General features: G+C 38.7%; 1 protein-coding gene across 1 annotated transcript in view; it reads right to left on the bottom strand.

Moving 5' to 3' along the window:
- Positions 1–3,321: 3,321 nt before the first annotated feature.
- PTDSS1 (phosphatidylserine synthase 1) overlaps positions 3,322–18,810 on the bottom strand; it is a 62,140-nt gene continuing 46,651 nt past the window's right edge. The window contains exons 10-13 of the mRNA XM_030553523.1: positions 9,469–9,568; positions 9,030–9,098; positions 8,401–8,470; positions 3,322–6,826 (exon numbers count right to left, since the gene is read on the bottom strand). Of these exons, the coding sequence (XP_030409383.1) occupies positions 6,717–6,826; positions 8,401–8,470; positions 9,030–9,098; positions 9,469–9,568 (349 nt within the window). The 3' untranslated portion in view covers positions 3,322–6,716. The remainder of the gene's footprint in view (positions 6,827–8,400; positions 8,471–9,029; positions 9,099–9,468; positions 9,569–18,810) is intronic.

Raw genomic sequence — 18,810 nt, 5'->3', positions numbered from 1 at the left:
GTTTCAAGCAAGCACGCTTGCAGACTCATTACCACAACTGGAGACGCTGGCTCTTATGAAAGAGCACAAGGCATTGTGGGTCGTGGCACGGCACACTACAGACAGCATTTGAGTTTTTCTCAGCAAAATTGAACAGCCTTTTCAAACAGCAGTCATCCTCCTAGCTCCACATCCCACCCAATGAGTGTTGGTAATGAAAGGAATGCCAGTAGGGCCCCGCCCACAGATCCCCTCCCAAAGGACTGTTGGAGAGATCTGTACTTCCTTCCAACAGGAAAGCTATTTGGACAACAAACTGGTGGTTGTGGCTGTGTGCTGGAAACTCAGTACAAGTCTCTCTCCAAAGACTACTTTTAAGCTGTCAAGGTGAAAGCTACCATTTAACGTTTTAATTAAAATGTTTCCAAAACCTATTCATTTGTGAGTGTTTTGCTTTGGTTATTTTTTAATAAGTATAACATTCTTTGATAACAGTAATAGTTTGTAGGTTTGTGTGTACAGTACATGTAATTGAAGTCAATGGGAGCTGTAGATTCCTTTGAAACATCAGGCTGGGATGAATGAAGTTAGCCTCCCAAAATTACAAAGCAACTTTTTAACATTCAGGCCTTATTTTCTATTTGTAATAAGGCATCACCTAGAGGCCACACCCAAGACTGGTGCCCTCTTATGCCAGGCACCATACATACCCACAGAAGGGAGACTGTTAATGCCTTGACGAAACAACAATTCAAGCTGCTTTCAAGCATTTTGGTGAAAATATACACTTGGGATATTTAGATGAAATTGTGCAGATTTTGTCAATGTGCATTTTAAAAACAAGTCACCAAGCACTTAAAAACTTCTCCCCATCTGATGTAATATCTGTTTATCTAAAGTTCATGCTGTGAAATCCATAAAAGTACTGTGGGTTTAAAACACAAACAGACTCTCCACACAAAGTAAGTCATCAGGACCTTTCATTTCTATCTGCAACCTTAAAAGTATGAAAAAATACTAAAATTAAATCCATATGTACACTGCAGTATAGTCTGGTGCTTGCATTATTGCTGATTATAGGAACTCTATGTTTATAATTTGCATTCTTTCCCAGGCTTTTCCTTTATTTTTTTGAAGTGAAAAACTGAGGTTTATGCTCTTGCCAGGTCATAAATTAGACTCTAGAACAGAGCCGGAGCTTTAAAGACTGCCCCTTTGTGTGAAGTGTCATGTTCCCAAGCTTGAGGAGACTAGGCCTGCCGATTGACAATGGAAACAGTCCATAAAGATCCACAGTGGAGAGACAACAGAAGCCTATGGCAAAGGGATCTTGAAACACTTTATAAGTCCATACAACTAACGCAGAGTTCAACATGGAACCACATTGTACTTAAAAGTATGAGGAAATTCAGGATTTATTACACAAATTCTACTGAGGATGAATCCAGTTATCAGTAATGAACCAACATATGAAGAACAGTGAAAATACCAGTGCAGCCATGTAAACAAAAAAGAGCTGAGCTCACTACAGCACACTGCTTTCAAGAAGGGAATGGAAGAATCAACTTAAAAATAAGTTTCCCCTCCAGTTTCCACTGAATGTGCCTGTTAAATATAGAATCAGTCTTCAGTACAAGCTGTGAAAGTGGAGAGGATAAGCCAAAATGTCCATTGCTCCAGAGGTTATTCAATAAGGACCAAATCCTCAGGCCATGGTTTTGCAGACAATGAGTATCAGCATTATGAGTATGTCTTTCAGAAAGCTTCTCATGATAGAACACAGACCTCAATTTGTGCCTGCAGTGTCCAGACACTGTGCTGCCTGGTGTTTTTAGCATATTTCAATAGCAAATAAAAACTACATTTAACACTCCGTTTTTGTACAGTATAAGAATAGTGCTGCTGCAGCAACGACATCAGCTGTGAAAACTAAGCCTAAGTATTCCTGTTATCCAAATGTTGTTATTGTACTTCACGGATGGAGGCATGAGCTTAAACCCACCTGCTAGTAACCTGTGTCTTCCTGTTCCTCTATAAGAAACCTTTCTGTTCCCCTTAGAAGGTCTGCAATCAAAGTCACTTTGTGACAACTCACTTCTTCCATATCTATGTGGTCTGCAATAATAAAGTAAGATATCCAAAATGCAAAATGAATAGCTAGGTTTACTAGAACATAGGTATTCTGCCTGCTAGAAAGCTGAGAAGTAGTGTCAGAAACAAGAGAAAGCTGTCATAATACTGACAGAAACCAACAGGACTCCACTGGCCATCACATACAGCCCCCAGCTAAAACCCCTCCAACGCATCATCAAGAATCTACAACCCATCCTGGACAATGATCCCACACTTTCACAGGCTTTGGGTGGCAGGCCAGTCCTTGCCCACAGACAACCTGCCAACCTGAAACATATTCTCACCAGTAACTGCACACCGCACCATAATAACTCTAGCTCAGGAACCAATCCATGCAACAAACCTCGATGCCAACTCTGCCCACATATCTACACCAGCGACACCATCACAGGACCTAACCAGATCAGCCACACCATCACCGGTTCATTCACCTGCACATCCACCAATGTAATATACGCCATCATATGCGAGCAATGCCCCTCTGCTATGTACATCGGCCAAACTGGACAGTCTCTACGGAAAAGGATAAATGGACACAAATCAGACATTAGGAATGGCAATATACAAAAACCTGTAGGAGAGCACTTCAACCTCCCTGGCCACACTATAGCAGACCTTAAGGTGGCCATCCTGCAGCAAAAAAAACTTCAGGACCAGACTTCAAAGAGAAACTGCTGAGCTTCAGTTCATCTGTAAATTTGACACCATCAGCTCAGGATTGAACAAAGACTGTGAGTGGCTTGCCAATTACAGAACCAGTTTCTCCTCTCTTGGTTTTCACACCTCAACTGCTAGAACAGGGCCTCATCCTCCCTGATTGAACTGACCTCGTTATCTCTAGCTTGCTTGCTAGCATATATATACCTGCCCCTGGAAATTTCCACTACATGCATCTGAAGAAGTGGGTATTCACCCACGAAAGCTCATGCTCCAAAACGTCTGTTAGTCTATAAGGTGCCACAGGATTCTTTGCTGCTTTTACAGATCCAGATTAACACGGCTACCCCTCTGATACATAATACTGATGTATTTTAAAAGTCTGCTCTCCTCTCAAGTGGCAGATTGCAGTGAGACCCCAGAGTGTTATAGCCTCAGTTCTATGATGGAAGTGGATGAACGCATCAGGCTGCAATTAGTAGTATAAAAATTAACAGTTTCTAACAAGTGATCACCTGCTGTGCCCTGTTGTACATAGATGACAAACACATATTGTTGACAAGGGTTGTTTTACTGAGTTACTGCAAAATACGAGACTTTGCAATCAGTACAGAGCAATTCTATTAAAAACAATGTTAAACACATGGTAATTGGTGTGTCATCTTGTGATAATGTAGTAAATACCAAGGCTTTAACAGATGAAACAGCAAACTATTTTCTTCACAGCCGAGTAACAAAAGAACAGAAATCAAGCTCCTCTCTGTATTTTATTAGATACTGTGTTTGATTTACACAGCTCTCCATCCAGGTTTAATACTGGCAGCTGGTAGTGAGGTTCACTTTTGGTGGCTTCCGGTTCATTGTATACCCTCCCAGCATTCCCCATCCTGAAAACCGTCTATTGCTATTAAATCCACTCAGTGTTGTAAAGCGTTGCCACTATCCTCGCTTATGCCATGCTGGACTGAATTAGCCCCCCTTCAATGACTGACATTAAGTAACATCTCTGGAGGGCTAATTCAGTCCATTCAATGGCAGGGAATAGCTTGTTTTAAAACTGGAGGACAGAATAATAGGAGAGAGAAGAGAATAAAAGGAAGGTAAGATGAGAAGACCTGGAAGGACAAAGAATGGGTAAAAAAAAGGGACAGTGCATTTGTAACAGTAACAATGACTATTCAAGCAGCAGAATTCTTGATACAAGGAAATTAGTTAATGGAACAGCTCAAGTTATTCATCACTCTCACTGGCCATTGCACATGAACTGTATGTGGAGTACAGCGATAAGGGGGGAAATGATAATTACTTCAGATTTATAGCAGTGGTCAAAAGCACCATCCTATTTGTGCCAATGCAAGGCCCATTGCCATGGAAAATGGAGTGGAAATAACACTTGTCAGCCAGCAGATGAATTGTCAGAACACTTGTCAATCACAGCCAGGATTGCTGGCGGAGTGAAGAAAGTGCCATTTTTCAAACTGTCTAAAAGATTTTACTTAATTTCCCCCTACCTCCCCCACTCTCCCTTTATTCTTCAAAAGAGTACAAACAAAAATACACCAGGGGAAACATGTGAAAGATGTTTTTTCTGGACATTCCTTTTCCATAGGCATTATGAGTTGAAGGTCCTGACCTATGTTTTACTGGTCTGACCTGTGCTAGTGTAACAGAATTCAGAAGTCAGAACCTTTAACAGATGAACCTTCAACTTTCTTCATATTTCCTTTTTTAAATTTTTAGGGTCCAATTCCCAAATGCGAGTACCAATTCTGCTCTTGCAAAACATTTGCATATACCCGCTGTGTGTGGGAAATGGATAACTTTATACACAAGCCCCAGTTTACACAAGCCAGGGTGTGTTTTATATGTACAATGCGAGCGTGCACATATTTTGCAAGTACAAAACGGGCTCTCACTTTGGAAAAATTGTGCCCTTTAAATACAAATTATACATCTGAAATACAAAATGTAAATATGATGTTAAACTTCAACTTCTTGCTTTGGTATTGAATCAATAGGAAAAACAATTCACAATGCCATCCTCAGTCTTGCAGTGACTGAATTATAAACAAGTGAAATATAAAAGTAACAAATTTGAATAGCCAAAGAAACTTGCAAATACATTCAACAATAAGCAGCATACTAAGAACAAATGGAGATGCCGCAGATCACAGAACTGGCAATATAAATGAAAACAGAATATTTGTAGAAAAATCCAAAAAGTCTTCCAGACCCTTTTCCTGTAAATTCAACATAGTTGCAAAAAAATGATATAGCAGCTTTCAATACAAGTTAGTTCTTAAGTTGTACATTTGTGTTGGACTGCACAAAATTCAAAGGGCTTCTAATGAGTTAGGCAGCAGCATAATAAATGCATTCAAAATTTTGATAATTTGTCATCATGGAATACACACAGAATGGTTTTCCTATTTAGAGTGTCATACGCTTGTATGATAAATCCTTTACAGCATTTTATAGTACATAACCTGTGGCAAATCACAGCAGCATATATCAGAAATGAAATCTTAATTATTATAAGGACTAGTGACTCATGGATGTTATGTATTTGTCTTCACCTGTCTGCTTTGCTGTGCTCTCTAGGGTTACAGGACCCACAACCCAGTTGGCACCAAAAAAAAATCTGATAACAGTACAGGAACTGACTGATCTCGCAGGTTTACTTAAAGAATAATCATTATGCTAGCTGCAGTTTGAGGGAATCACCCACTTTGAGATCATAATTAGTATGGATGTTTCAAATATGTGGTTTTTTGCTGTTTGCTATTTGATAGCATGTTAGGAAATAGGAAAACACTGTTTAAACACAACAATATTGTGTGACCCCCCTCCTACTCGCAGCAACAAAGTGAGTCTTTACGAATGATTGTAATCTTACAAAAAGTGAGCTACAGTACTTCGTGAAGAAGCTGCCTTGTCACCAGACTGGGCAGTACCAAAAGCCTTCAAGCTGCCTTTAATGTGAATCTTATTTAAAACTTGAGGCAAAGCAAAGAGCAAGTATTTTACAAAGTATGACACAACTGAAAGAGTAATACCTACTAGTACTGTACACATAACACTACGTGCAGCTAATGGCAGCAAATACACAGCAGTAAATGGGGAGAGGGGGAGTAAACTGAACAAAACTACATCTGCCCTCGCTACTGTGTAACAAGTTTCATATAGGCATTGGAATTAGGCTTTAACAAATGGGATAGGGAACAGAATCAGAAACGAGGAAACATTTGAAATTAACTCTGCAACCTTTATAAGAAACCTGGACACATTCCCCAGTTGGTAAAATCCTGCCACCGAGTGGAGAGATATCATTAAATAAAAATGAGCAATTGGATAGAAATATGGAATTTTTAAAAAAAATACTTAAAATAAAAGGAACCATTATATGGAAAAGTTTAGTTATCTGATTGAGAATGAAGGGCAGGGCTGCTTTTAATCAAAGATTGTGTATATTTCAAAACAAAGAAACTAATCAAAACAAAGACACAAAAACAACCAACCAATCCCATGGCGTTCCCCTCTCCCAAATCAAACAACCCCCCCAAAAACATCTGGTCATCATCCATTAGCCTTTGGGTTAATGTTCTCAACTAACAAAGATATTAAAAATGCAAATTGTGATACCTGAACATACACCTTCACATACCTGCCAGGAGCAAACTATTTTTCCTTTCAACATACTACTACTTGTTTCTGAATGCCAAGTGCTGAAGAAATTAGATTTAAGTCAGTGAATGGCACATGGCAACAGACAATGATCTGCAATACACTGATGCTACATTTTAAAAGGTATTAGACCCTTCAGTTGCTGCAAACATTTCCCCCATCTTCTACCTGTTTCTTATTACCTTCTAATAGGGAATTCAGAACCAGGTCCAGTTTTCCTTCTCATGTGTAGGCACACTCTGGAACATCTTTAGAGACTGATCTTATTTCTTGCCAATTCCATTGGTTACTTTTGTTTTGGAATGACGATTCCTTCTTCTAGATGAATGGCTCTCGACGTTGCCTGAATGTTTTGGTGGACTATCTTCAGTACCTACAAAGAAAATCAAAATACATATAAGATTTGGAGCTGACTACTGAAAGCAATTCTTCACCATTTTAGTTTTTAAGGTTTCCTAGATATGTAACGTCCTAAACTACTGTAATTATTGCAGGCTGAAACTATTGTTTGATACTAGCACTCCATCTAGTGGCCAAATTAAAACATTTATTCTGTCAGATTCTGCAAGAAAACCTCTCTCCAGGCAACTTCAAAAATTTAACAAACTAAAATGTGATGCTGAAGTGTTCCTCATTTAAACTGATGTCACTCATTTTAATCCACATTCAAATTTGCCATCTCCCTCACATTGTTGACAATTATTTATATTAGAAATTAAGAACCATGAAACTGAGGTTGAAGAGAATTATGGAATGAATCCCCACATCACTAAGTTTCCTCCACGAATAATGTTTAGTATCTCTCATTTTGCATCTTTGCCACACACATTAGCCCTGTGCAGGTAGCAAGGTCTGATGATGATTAATATACACTGGTATTAACCTCTTGCACACTTTAGCAGAAAATTTGCCATTGAGCAGATAACTCTGATGAAGTCAGGGCACACTGTTAATGTTTTTAAACCAGCAATTAGATTATTTTCTTTTTCTATGCTTGAAAAATCTATTTTAATGTATGTATTTTTAAAATAAATCAATCTAACATGCTTCTTTAAATAACAAACCAAAAAGAAATCAATACAGGCAACCTAGGAAATCTAGGCACGCAACTGAAGAAAAACATGTGTAAGTGCTTTAAGTGTCAGGACTCTAGAAAGTTACAATGAAAAGAAAATATTGGTTTAATGATGTAAATACACCTGGAATGTAACCTCTGAATGGTAGTTTCCAGATGCTAATCTTGTCCTTTTTCCATAGGAATGTCCTCACTAAAGTGTGAGAAGGAGAAAACAGGCTGCCTATTTGACCCTCATTGCAATAAAAAGTGGCTGACTAACTGCGTGAACCCTGCTGAACTGCATTAGGTTTGTTAATTAACTAATATACTTTGATCTAGTTCTCTTTGAAACAAAATGGACATCAGTAGGGTCCACATGGACAGCTAGTCTGTGGCAGGCTAGTGCAGGATAGATTGGCACCCCAACTTGCCATGAACTAAATGTTCATGTAGTGAAGCCATTAGTAAGGGTCCGTAGGAACATAAGCTCCTGGGCACATTCCTGCTTGCTCACTAACAAGCAGGCATAAAAGCACATCTTACATTGTTCACTTGAAGCCATACAGGGGATGTTCAGTGAGAAAACCTGCCCAACAAGATAGTGAAATTTTCCAATCTCAAACATTCACTGTCAGGAGGGAATGGAACAGCAACAGGCAGAGGAGCCATTTGTTCCATTAAAAATTAAATCACATTCTAATGAATGGAAAGAAAATCAGTGGGGAAAAATAAAAGTGGCTTTGCAGCTCATTTCTATATGCACCTGAATTGTAAGGGTTAGAAAGTAGATCAAATAACCTATACTGTAGGTTTCTCAAGATACATTTGTTAGGACTGAGCTGTATTCCCACTGAAACGACACTCAAAATGTGCATGCAAAGCAGCAGTACCTTTAGTGAATTTTGAATGAAGCCATGAGGCATCTGGGCTGTATGGGCTGTCCTCACTTTCTGATAAGGTCTGTAAAGACAAGGAGGACACATGTCATTGGGAGGCTGAATCAATCTCCACTTCTCCTTTCCACTACATTTTCGGTTAGGACTTGTAGCATTAAAGCTGCAGCAAGAATTCTGACAAAAATGCTAATGGAAGTACAGGTCTTTCCCCATCTCATTATCAAGCACAAATGGCTGATACAACATCAGGACCGTAAAATGGCAATAAAGCAACAGCTCCGAGGTGGTCTGTCCTTTAACAAGCTTTTCTCAATATTTTTCATATTCTTCTTGTCTTTTCAGGTAGACAGTGGAGACATTAGTTATTTATTATTCCAACCTTGATAAAGTTTTAGCCTTATTTTGTACAGCTAGGATTACAGTGCTCCTTGAAGACAACAACACACTTTGGGCCCACTCCAAAGCAACCGACTTCAATGGAAGCGTTTCCAACTCACTTCAAAGGACTCTGGATCACACCCTGATTCCTATGTCAGAATTCTCTTTACAAGAACGTATAACAATGTGGCTGTGTTGCAGTTTAATTTTGGCTTAAAATAAAAATTGAGTCCCCACCAAAGTACCTTTTCTCGGTGGCCAGAGTACTCTGCATACCAAACCATTCCATATAAACACAGGAAAGTCGTAACAGCCTACAAGAGGGTGGAAAAAACAACATAAAAATGTTTACAGAACTTTGGGCCAAGATTTCTACTGGTTTAATTGCAGAGAGTCAATGCAGCTACTCCATTTGAGAGAGTTTGGCCCTTTGTTTCTGAGAATATTAGTAAATCCAATGTGTTTATTAAAGAAAGAGTATTTACGAATTCATTGCACCATTAACAATTTTCAGAGTATTAGGGCTCACATCTGCAACTCTTACTGGGTTTTAAAGTCCTTACTTACTGAATTCAGCAGGAGTTCTTGTATATGTACACACTACTCAGGTATATAAGGTTTGCAGGATGGAGGCCTCAAGGAATTGCTGGGCACTGTGTTTCATGGGCGAGAAGTCTCACTTACCACACAAAGAAGCCAAAACACAACATACAATATTTGTGTTTTGGAGAAGAGCTCTTGACCAAACTTTATGCACACAAAAGCTTCAAGGAAACCAATGACTCTGGGGGTAGAGAAAGAAAAAAGGTGAGATTATAAACACTGATGAGGTAGAGTCTGGACTCTGTCCACTCTAAATAAGCAGTAGCTTTAGCCAGATTTCTGATGAGTACACCGTTCTTTTGCAGCAGTGTTAGTGTAGAGAACATGAAGAATGATAGGCTGACAGCCCAGAGGGCTGAAATTCTCTGATTATCCATGATATGGGCACAAAGGGTTCAATGACAGTGAAAGCTTCCCCACACTCTCTGCTCATGTGCCTCCGTCTTCACCTGGAGGGATAAGATGATCATTCCATTTCTATGTCCACTCAACCCACAGGTTCTCTGTTGAGACAGTCAACGAGGCAACCATACTGTGGACATCTGTCTACTTCATGCTGGACTGAACCACCAACTCATTTCATACAGGTCAAACAGCCATTAGATGGTAGATGGTAGCTAATTTACCATTCTAGAATGGTTTCAGCTGGGGAGCCAGAGGTGAAAAGCCATTCTCAATCCCCTGAACCACCATTCCTTCTGGGTGAGTCCCCAGGCTGCTGCTCCAGTAGTTAGGTTTGATAGACACGTGAAGGTTCTGGTGCCTCCCTCAAATTTTCCACCCAGCGGTAAGATGGGAAGAGTAGAAGGAGGGTAGCAGGTAGAAGGGGTAGACCTGCCAATTATCAGACAGCCATTTCCTTCTCCTAGCTAATATGCACTGGGACATGAGTAGTGGCCACACAAAGCTGAGACTATGCCTTCCTGGCAGAAGGAGAGATTCTTCCAGGCCCCAAGTACATATGAAAGACATTAAAAATGAAGGTCCAGATCCTCAGTAAATCAGTGCAGTTCCACTGCTGTCAAGAGAGCTGCACTCATTTACACCACATGATTTGGTCCTACCAGTCTGAAAACACAGAGAAACAACCTTAATTGTATAAACTTGAAGAGATTGGTTCTTATATTTATGGTACAACTGACATATCTGACAACATCCCAGGAAACAAAGCTTCCATACTTGCTAAGTAGCAGGTGACACAATATCACTGACATACGTGACTAATTCATGGATCAGGCCACAGGTGAGAGAAGATAAGGCAGCTCAGACAGCAGCAAGCAAAGTAAATTTGCAGACAGAAAAAACAACTTGAAAAAAGGTAGGTTTTTCTGGTTTGTTCTTTACTGGAAGATACCATGTAGGTGAATATGAAAATTGTAGGACAACAATGCAACATTTAATTTTGCACCTTGGAGTGCAATTATTCTTTTGATGACTCTTAAAAAAATTTGCAGATATAATTTGCAGCTGATTACACATGTAAAATATTGTTTGATTCAAGTGACACTGAACATTGTACATTCATAAACACAAATCCAATTTAGGCACAGCAATAAATCCAAATACTTTGCTATTAGACAAAGGGTCAAGTACTGATTGCATCAGACATTATTAAACATCCTTTTAAAAGGCTGCAGAAACAAGGGCTCTTTCAGATGCCATTCTTATACCAAAAAATATTCTTCACAAAGGCTGTCAATTTAAAATAGGTCCCCAGTTATCAAAGACATCTATTTTAGTCAGTTTATAATTAAATCTTCAAAAGCTCATGGGAACTTGGTGAGACTACCATAAGGGGTATATACAATTTATAGCTCTTGAGACAGCTGGATAGGCACTGGTACCTTAGAATGTCTTATTAACTTGTTGAAACTGAGGTTCTCTCAGAACTATACAAATAAGTTTTCTCCTCAGAAGTGTGTCCAGAAAGAACTATGAAAAATTAAATGAGACTGATTGGCTTACAATAACTAAGGACTGGAAAGACTACAAAGAGATGTTATCAGAATATCTGTGAGGTGTTGGTTGGGGGTGAGGGGAGATTTTGTATGATGTCACAACAGTATGAGTGTGTGCATGAGGGGGGGAGGGAGGGAGGAGAGTTTATAGATGCCTAAGCAACTACTGATTAACTGGTCTTCCTAAAGAAACCAACAGAGATGAGAAGGAGTCTAAAGGAGTCTCAGGTTCTCATACAGTGGAGATTCCTAAAGCAGAGGATATGAAAAAGAAAGGACTCTTCGTTCTGGTCATCTACCTCAATCTCCATTGGTTGCAGCTGTTTGAGATGCTGTTTGCTCAGCAGAAAAAGCACATCTATATCCTCCTCAAACCTCCTTGAAGAGGATATCAAACACCCTGCTTAATGCAAATCTTTCTGTAATCATGACCTTGAATCACCCTCACTCATCTAAAACTGATGCTTCAGAAAAGAGGGTAGATAATGTTGACGATTTCACAAGAGACTGGATGCATAACCAGAACGAAGTATGAAGTCCGTTAGTGGAGTCCTTATCGATTCATTGTTAAATAGAACTCTATGAAGAATTGTGAGAACATCAGAGTTACCAGAAAAAGTTGAAGGACCTGGTGCACATGAAGCACTTACATTCCATAGCAATAATACTTTTTAGCATTAGAAAGCATTGGGTTAGAAGTTTGAAACACTCTTCTGTGTTCTCAAGTTTTTCAGAACACATTTTAAATAACACATGGGACCCTTCATCTGACTCATCCCATCTTTCAAAAACCCATATTAAGCAAAAATTGGAAGGTAACAAATAAGAAAAGGAGCATGAAGGTAATCTGGAATCATAAAGACACCTAAAAATTATGACAAAATATACAATAATCGTGATTGTGCAAAGTCTATTCAGATGCACAGTAAATCTTTGACTTGTCAATCAGGATCTTTTCTCTTCAGGCAGAAGGGTGTTAGTTCTTTTTCTTGTCAAAACTTTCTGCAGTTGATCAGGGAGAGAAACACATTTTTCATTTATTCAATTGAGAAAAATAATTTGATTGGGCTAAATAGGGCAATGAACATGATAAAAACTACACAGAACAAAAAGAGAACTTCTGAAGATTCCCTTTCAGATTCTGTTCTTCCTGAACTTCACTCAGGTTTTGTTTAAATATATTATCTGCATTATCCCCCTTATTTTAGTGAAACTTCTATATGCTTTCAAATGATCATTTACACTTTTTTTCTCTGTTAAGGATGACTTTTTTCTGACTGCCCAAGGTGATTAGAATGTTCTTTTTTTTAAATTTATTTTGAAGCTTTTTCAAGGAGAGACAAGGCTGTTAAATTCAGTTAGTGGTAAAGAGACCGTTTCTGCTCCTCCTAACTCTGAATTTTCAGATGTATAAGCACAAACGCACAAACTTCCTAAAATATGTCCCTTTTTGGCAATACATTTTTTTTTATGATTTGTATTATTTGACTACAGTCTAAACACTTCCATAGTTATTTATTTATTAGACAGCTCTCTTCTTACCTAGGAAACTTCAATTTAAATTTTCTTTAAAACACATTTTCTTGCTGCTTGTCAGTCACCCTATTATCTTTTTACAAACCAGATATCAATGACTGAGACTATTAAATTCCCTTCCATGCACACAGCTTCTTTATACATTTTGATTTATAAACCATACCTAACATGACATTCGAGATGTACACACAATGCAGTCTTTAAAAACTCCATACAAAACAAAAGTCAAAGTTCACCTAATCTGAATCTACTCACCCTTACTCAGCCCTGACAAAAGCCTAGAATAAGAAACAGGGTTTCTAACATGCTGTGAAGGTCAAAACTTGTGTCAGACCAAAATTGTCTGGGGAATTTCCACTGTGAACTTCATCTTCCCAACCCCCCACTGATTATTTCTAGAGCTTGTCATCTTGAGCATGTCATCACAACCTCTGAGTTAAAAACCAAGAGGAGAGGATCTTTCTGAGATACACAGAATACAAAACAATAAGAGAGCTTTGTAGATCAATGCCAACACGCTGACTTGCATGAAATGGAAGCCAGTAGAGTCTCTGCAGCACAGGTGTAATGTGCTTCCTGCAGGAAGTACTGGTAATACGTGAGGAGCTGCATTCAATACCAGCTGAAATTAGCCAATTTGTCTTCATAATTCTGTCAAGGCAACATTACCCTCCTGTAATTTCATATCTGCCCTAAAATGGTAATGAAAGAACTAGACTTTCCATGCTGAGCTAGATAACACAACTGCACTGAAGTGTGTTAACATGGGTTTGAGGCAATAATGAACAGTCCAGCAAACTATGAACTGTAGGGTGCATTTTTGATTCATGTACAAAGACCAGACTAATAGACACTGTGTCCACTCTTCACCAGACTATAATAGACACTGTGTCCACTCTTCTCCCAAGAAAGAACAATGAAAGGAATCCACCAATACCACTCCTCAGTTGGCGAGAAAGGCATTGAGCCACTGAGCATGTTTGGTTTTCTCCCTCTGATACGGGAATGTCTGCACTGTCCCATAAAGCTTCAAATCTCCAACAGTCAATGGAAATTGATGTGTTTACATCAAGAATGTAAACAGACATTTACTTAATTAAAATGATACAGTAAAACTACACAGAGAAAGGATAGCAAATAGGATACTGTACTTCTTACTTTTTCATCTTTTGTCAGTAGTACATAAAACACTAGACATATTCCTATAAAAAGCATGCGGAAGCTGATCTAGCAGTGGTTGAAACTAAATTTAAAGGCAACTCCCCTTCAAATAATTTTTTTAAAAAAATCAAATGACCACAGAGAACAAAAAACAGACCCCATATTCATCAGGTAAATCAATTTTGTGGACAAAAGAAACTATAGATATTTAAGAAGGACCAGAAGTTAAATTGTGGCTCTCTTGAAGTCACTGGTAAACTGTCCTCCACTTCAGTGGGACCAGAATTTCACCCCTGGTCTCTATTTAAAAAGCAATTATTCAGTCTTACTGGTCCAAATATTTTGATTCTTTTAATAAAGTATTGCTCTAATTGACTATATCCTGCTAGATTCTTCCACTTCACTAATGAAATAGTGATGCCAAGCAGACTACTGTTCACATTCGTTCTCCAAGAGGCACAACATTACCAACTACTCATAACAGTAAGGAGTTTCTTGGCACCTTTCCCTTTGGTCTGAAATGTACAAGTACACTGATCCAATTAGTGTGTGCACATTCATGCCACTTCTTGATCCATTCTTTAAGAGGAGAAACCTAATCCATCTTGTGAAAGATTAAACAGCTTTCTCTGCACAGAAGAAGGTCAATCTATCTTTAAGACTCAATGACATATAGCTAAAAAGCTGCCTTTATCTTCCTATCTTGTTTGGCCAAATTTGTTCACATGCAGGATCCACTCAAGAAGAGAAAACTTGAACTTGTACATTTAGCATCAAGAAGCTCTATCCCTCAAACCTGCAGCCAAAAGCTCAGACCTACATTAAAGCCTGCACTGCTCTTAAGCACCCTTAAGAAGATATATGAATATAATAAAAAAGGTTCCTTCATTGAACACAAAATAGCTTTTCAGTGAAGACTTTCGCTTAATGTTCTCACCAACTTTCAGGTGCTAGAAATTCACTGCTTTAAAGAGATGTTCATTTGTTCAGATTCTTGATTAACACCTTTATTTTACTAGTGCTTGTTATATAAAATATCCACATATAGTTGAAAGTCTGAACCACCCTCTATGATCTAGCTATATTAGGATTTTGTATAATTTACAGGATTGCCAACCACAAGCATACCAATTTTTTATATAAATAAGACTAAAAGAAATCAAACAGCTTTTAGGTTTTTTAAAATTTATTTTCTTGTGATTGAGCCTCTAGAGTTCACATTTTCCAGCTTTGTTCCACATTCATGAGGGTTATAAACTTCCTTTTAAATGAAAAGTAAGATTCTTACTTAGTCACATGATCCTAGGAGCTGAGGCCATCAGAGAAACAACCAAATACCTTATGACTTTGACAAAATCACAAGGAGTTAACACCAATATTAGATGTATATATTGTGTTACCTAAGCACTGCACAAAATTAAGGAACATAAAGCCTAGAACAAAATGGTGTGTTAGTAAGCAAAAGTACCCAAGTTCAAAGGAACTGACAGATGAGTGCGTGACATATTCTGCTCTCTAGAACAATGGCTCTTGACCAAGGGTCTAGAGCCCCCCTGAGGGGGCCATGAGAGATTTCAGGGGGTCCACCAAAATAAACCAGAGAGGGGCCAGTATTAGACTTGCTGGGGCCAAGGGCAGAAAGCCAAAGCCTGAGCCCCACCACCCTTGGCTATAGCCGAAGCCTGAGGCATGGGGCCCTGGGCAACTGCCCTGTGCGTTACCCCCAAACGTCGGCCCTGGCTTTTAATCTACTGGATATGCAGAAAAACAGTTGTGGCACAGGTGGGCAACGGATTTTTTAATAGCATGTTGGGAAGGCCTCAGAAAGAAAAAGATTGAGGACCCCAATCTAGAACATGTTAAATTGCAGTACGAAATATGCTGTATACTGTATTTTGATTTTCTTTTATCATTTCTTCCAGTGTTTTGTAACTGTGCTAAACAATGTAGCGCTCAAATAAATAGGAAGTGACACTCATTTGGGGAATCTTCTGAGGTTTCAGAGTTTGATACAGGATTATAAATTACTGTCTGGAAATTCCATCCCAAACCAGTACTCTAGAAACTGTAACACCTTCTACTCTGCTGCTTACTATTATAAAATATTAGGGCTGTTGAGTAATCGCCGTTACTCACGCAATTAACTCAAAAAAATTAACTGTGATTAAAAAAATTAATCGCGATTAATCACACTGTTAATAAAATATCAACTGAAATTTATTAAATATTTTTGGATGTTTTTCTACATTTTTAAATATATTAATTTCTATTACAACACAGAATACAAAGTGTACACTGTTCACTTATTATTTTTGGTTGCAAATTTGCACTGTAAAAATGATAAAATAAATGGTATTTTTCATTCATCTCATCTCTTTATCGCGGAAGTGTAACTTACAAATGTAGAATTTTTTTTGTTACATAATAGCACTCAATAACAAAACAATGTAAAACTTTAGAGCCTATAAGTCCACTCAGTTCCACTTCTTGTTCAGCCAATTGCTAAGACAAACAAGTTTGTTTACATTTATGGGAGATATTGCTTCTTATTTACATCACCTGAAAGTGAGCAGGCATTCGCATGGCACTTTTGAAGACAGCATTGTAAGATATTTACATGCCAGACATGATAAACATTCATATGTCCCTTCATGCTTTAGCCACCATTCCAGAGGACATGCTTCCATGCTGATGATGCTCATTAAACAAATAATGCATTAATTAAATTTGTGACTGACTTCCTTGGGGGAGAATTGTATGTCTCCTGTTCTATTTTACCTGCATTCTGCCATGTATTTCATATTACAGCAGAACACCTTGCACAGGCAGATTTACAAAACGCAAAGAGGTACCAATGTGAGATTTCTAAGGATAGCTACAGCACTTCACCCAAGGTTTAAGAATCTGAAGTGCCTTCCAAAATCTGAGAGGGATGAGGTGTGGCAAATGCTTTCAGATGTCTTAAAACAAGCAATACTCTAATGCAGAACCCGAACCACCAAAAAAGAAAACCAACCTTCTGCTGGTGGCATCTGACTCAGACGATGAAAATAAACATGTGACAGTTCGCTCTGTTTTGGATCGTTATCGAGCAGAACCTGTCATCAGCATGGATGCATGTCCTCTGGAATGGTGCCTGAAGCATGAAGGGACATAGGAACCTTTAGCGCATCTGGCACATAAATATCTTGCGATGCCAGCTACAACAGTGCCATATGAATGCCTGTTCTCACTTTCAGGTGACATTGTAAACTAGATGTGGGCAGCATTATTTCCTGCAAATTATACTCAAATTTGTTTGTCTGAGTGATTGGCTAAAGTAGGACTCAGTGGACTTGTAGGTTCTACATTTGTAAGTTCAACTTTCATTATAAAAGTACTTGTATTAGGTGAATTGAAATACACTACTGAAATACACTGGGAAAGAAAGCTTCTAGAGCCTCCCGAGATAGTGCTTGGGGTGTGCTACAGACTGCCGGGATCTGATTTGGATATGGATAGAGACCTCTTTAATGTTTTTAATGAAGTAAACACTAATGGGAAATGTGTGATCATGGGAGACTTCGATTTCCCAGATATAGACTGGAGGACAAGTGCTAGCAAGAATAATAGGACTCAGATTTTCTGGATGTGATAGTTGATGGATTCCTTCACCAAGTAGTTGAAGAACCAACAAGAGAAGATGCCATTTAGATTTGGTTTTGGTGAGTAGTGAGGACCTCATAGAAGAAATGGTTGTAGGGACAACCTTGGTTTGAGTGATCATGAGCTAATTCAGTTCAAACTAGATGGAAGGATAAACAAAAATAGATCTGGGACTAGGGTTTTTTATTTCAAAAGAGCTAACTTAAAGAATTAAGGAAATTAGTTAAGGAAGTGGTTGGAGTGAAGACTGTGGATCTAAATGCGGAGGAGGCCTGGAATTATTTAAGTCGCAGCTGCAGAAACATCGCAAGCCTGCATCCCAGAAAGGGGAAAAAAAACTAGGCAGGAGTTGTAGACCAAGCTGGATGAGCAAGCATCTCAGAGAGGTGATTAAGAAAAAGCAGAAAGCCTACAAGGAGTGAAGAAGGGTGGGATTAGCAAGGAAAGCTACCTTAGTGAGGTCAGAACATGTAGGGATAAAGTGAGAAAGGCTAAAAGCCAAGTAGAGTTGAACCTTGCAAAGGGAATTAAAACCAATAGTAAAAGGTTCTATAGCCATATAAATAGAAAGAAAACAAAGAAGGAAGAAGTGGGACCGCTAAACACTGAGGATGGAAAGGAGGTTAGGATACCTAGCAGGCCCAAATCTAAATAAGTACTTTGCCTCAGTCTTTATAAGGCTAAGGAGGAGCTTGGGGTAATGGAAGGATGACAACGGAATGAGGATATGGAGGTGGATATTACCACATCTGAGGTAGAAAGCCTACTTGAACAGCTTAATGGGACAAAAGCGGAGGCCCAGACAATCTTCATCTGAGAATATAAAGGACTGGCGCATGAAATTGCAAGCCCGTTAGCGAGAATTTTTAATGAATCGGTAAACTCAGGGGTTGTACCATACGACTGGAGAATTGCTAACAGTAGTTCCTATCTTTTCTCCCTTTCTTAGATGATCCGAGTAACTATAGGCCTGTTAGTTTGACATCTGTAGTATGTAAGGTCTTGGAAAAAATTTTGGAGAAAGTAGTTAAGGACATGAGGTCATGGTAATTGGGACAAATTACAACATGGTTTTACTAAAGGTAGATCGTGCCAAACCAACCTGATCTCCTCTTTGAGAAGG

The sequence above is a fragment of the Gopherus evgoodei genome, chromosome 2 (genome assembly GCF_007399415.2).
Source record: "Gopherus evgoodei ecotype Sinaloan lineage chromosome 2, rGopEvg1_v1.p, whole genome shotgun sequence".
In the NCBI taxonomy this organism is placed as follows: Eukaryota; Metazoa; Chordata; order Testudines; family Testudinidae; genus Gopherus; species Gopherus evgoodei.
This window is presented reverse-complemented; position numbering and strand designations above follow the sequence as displayed.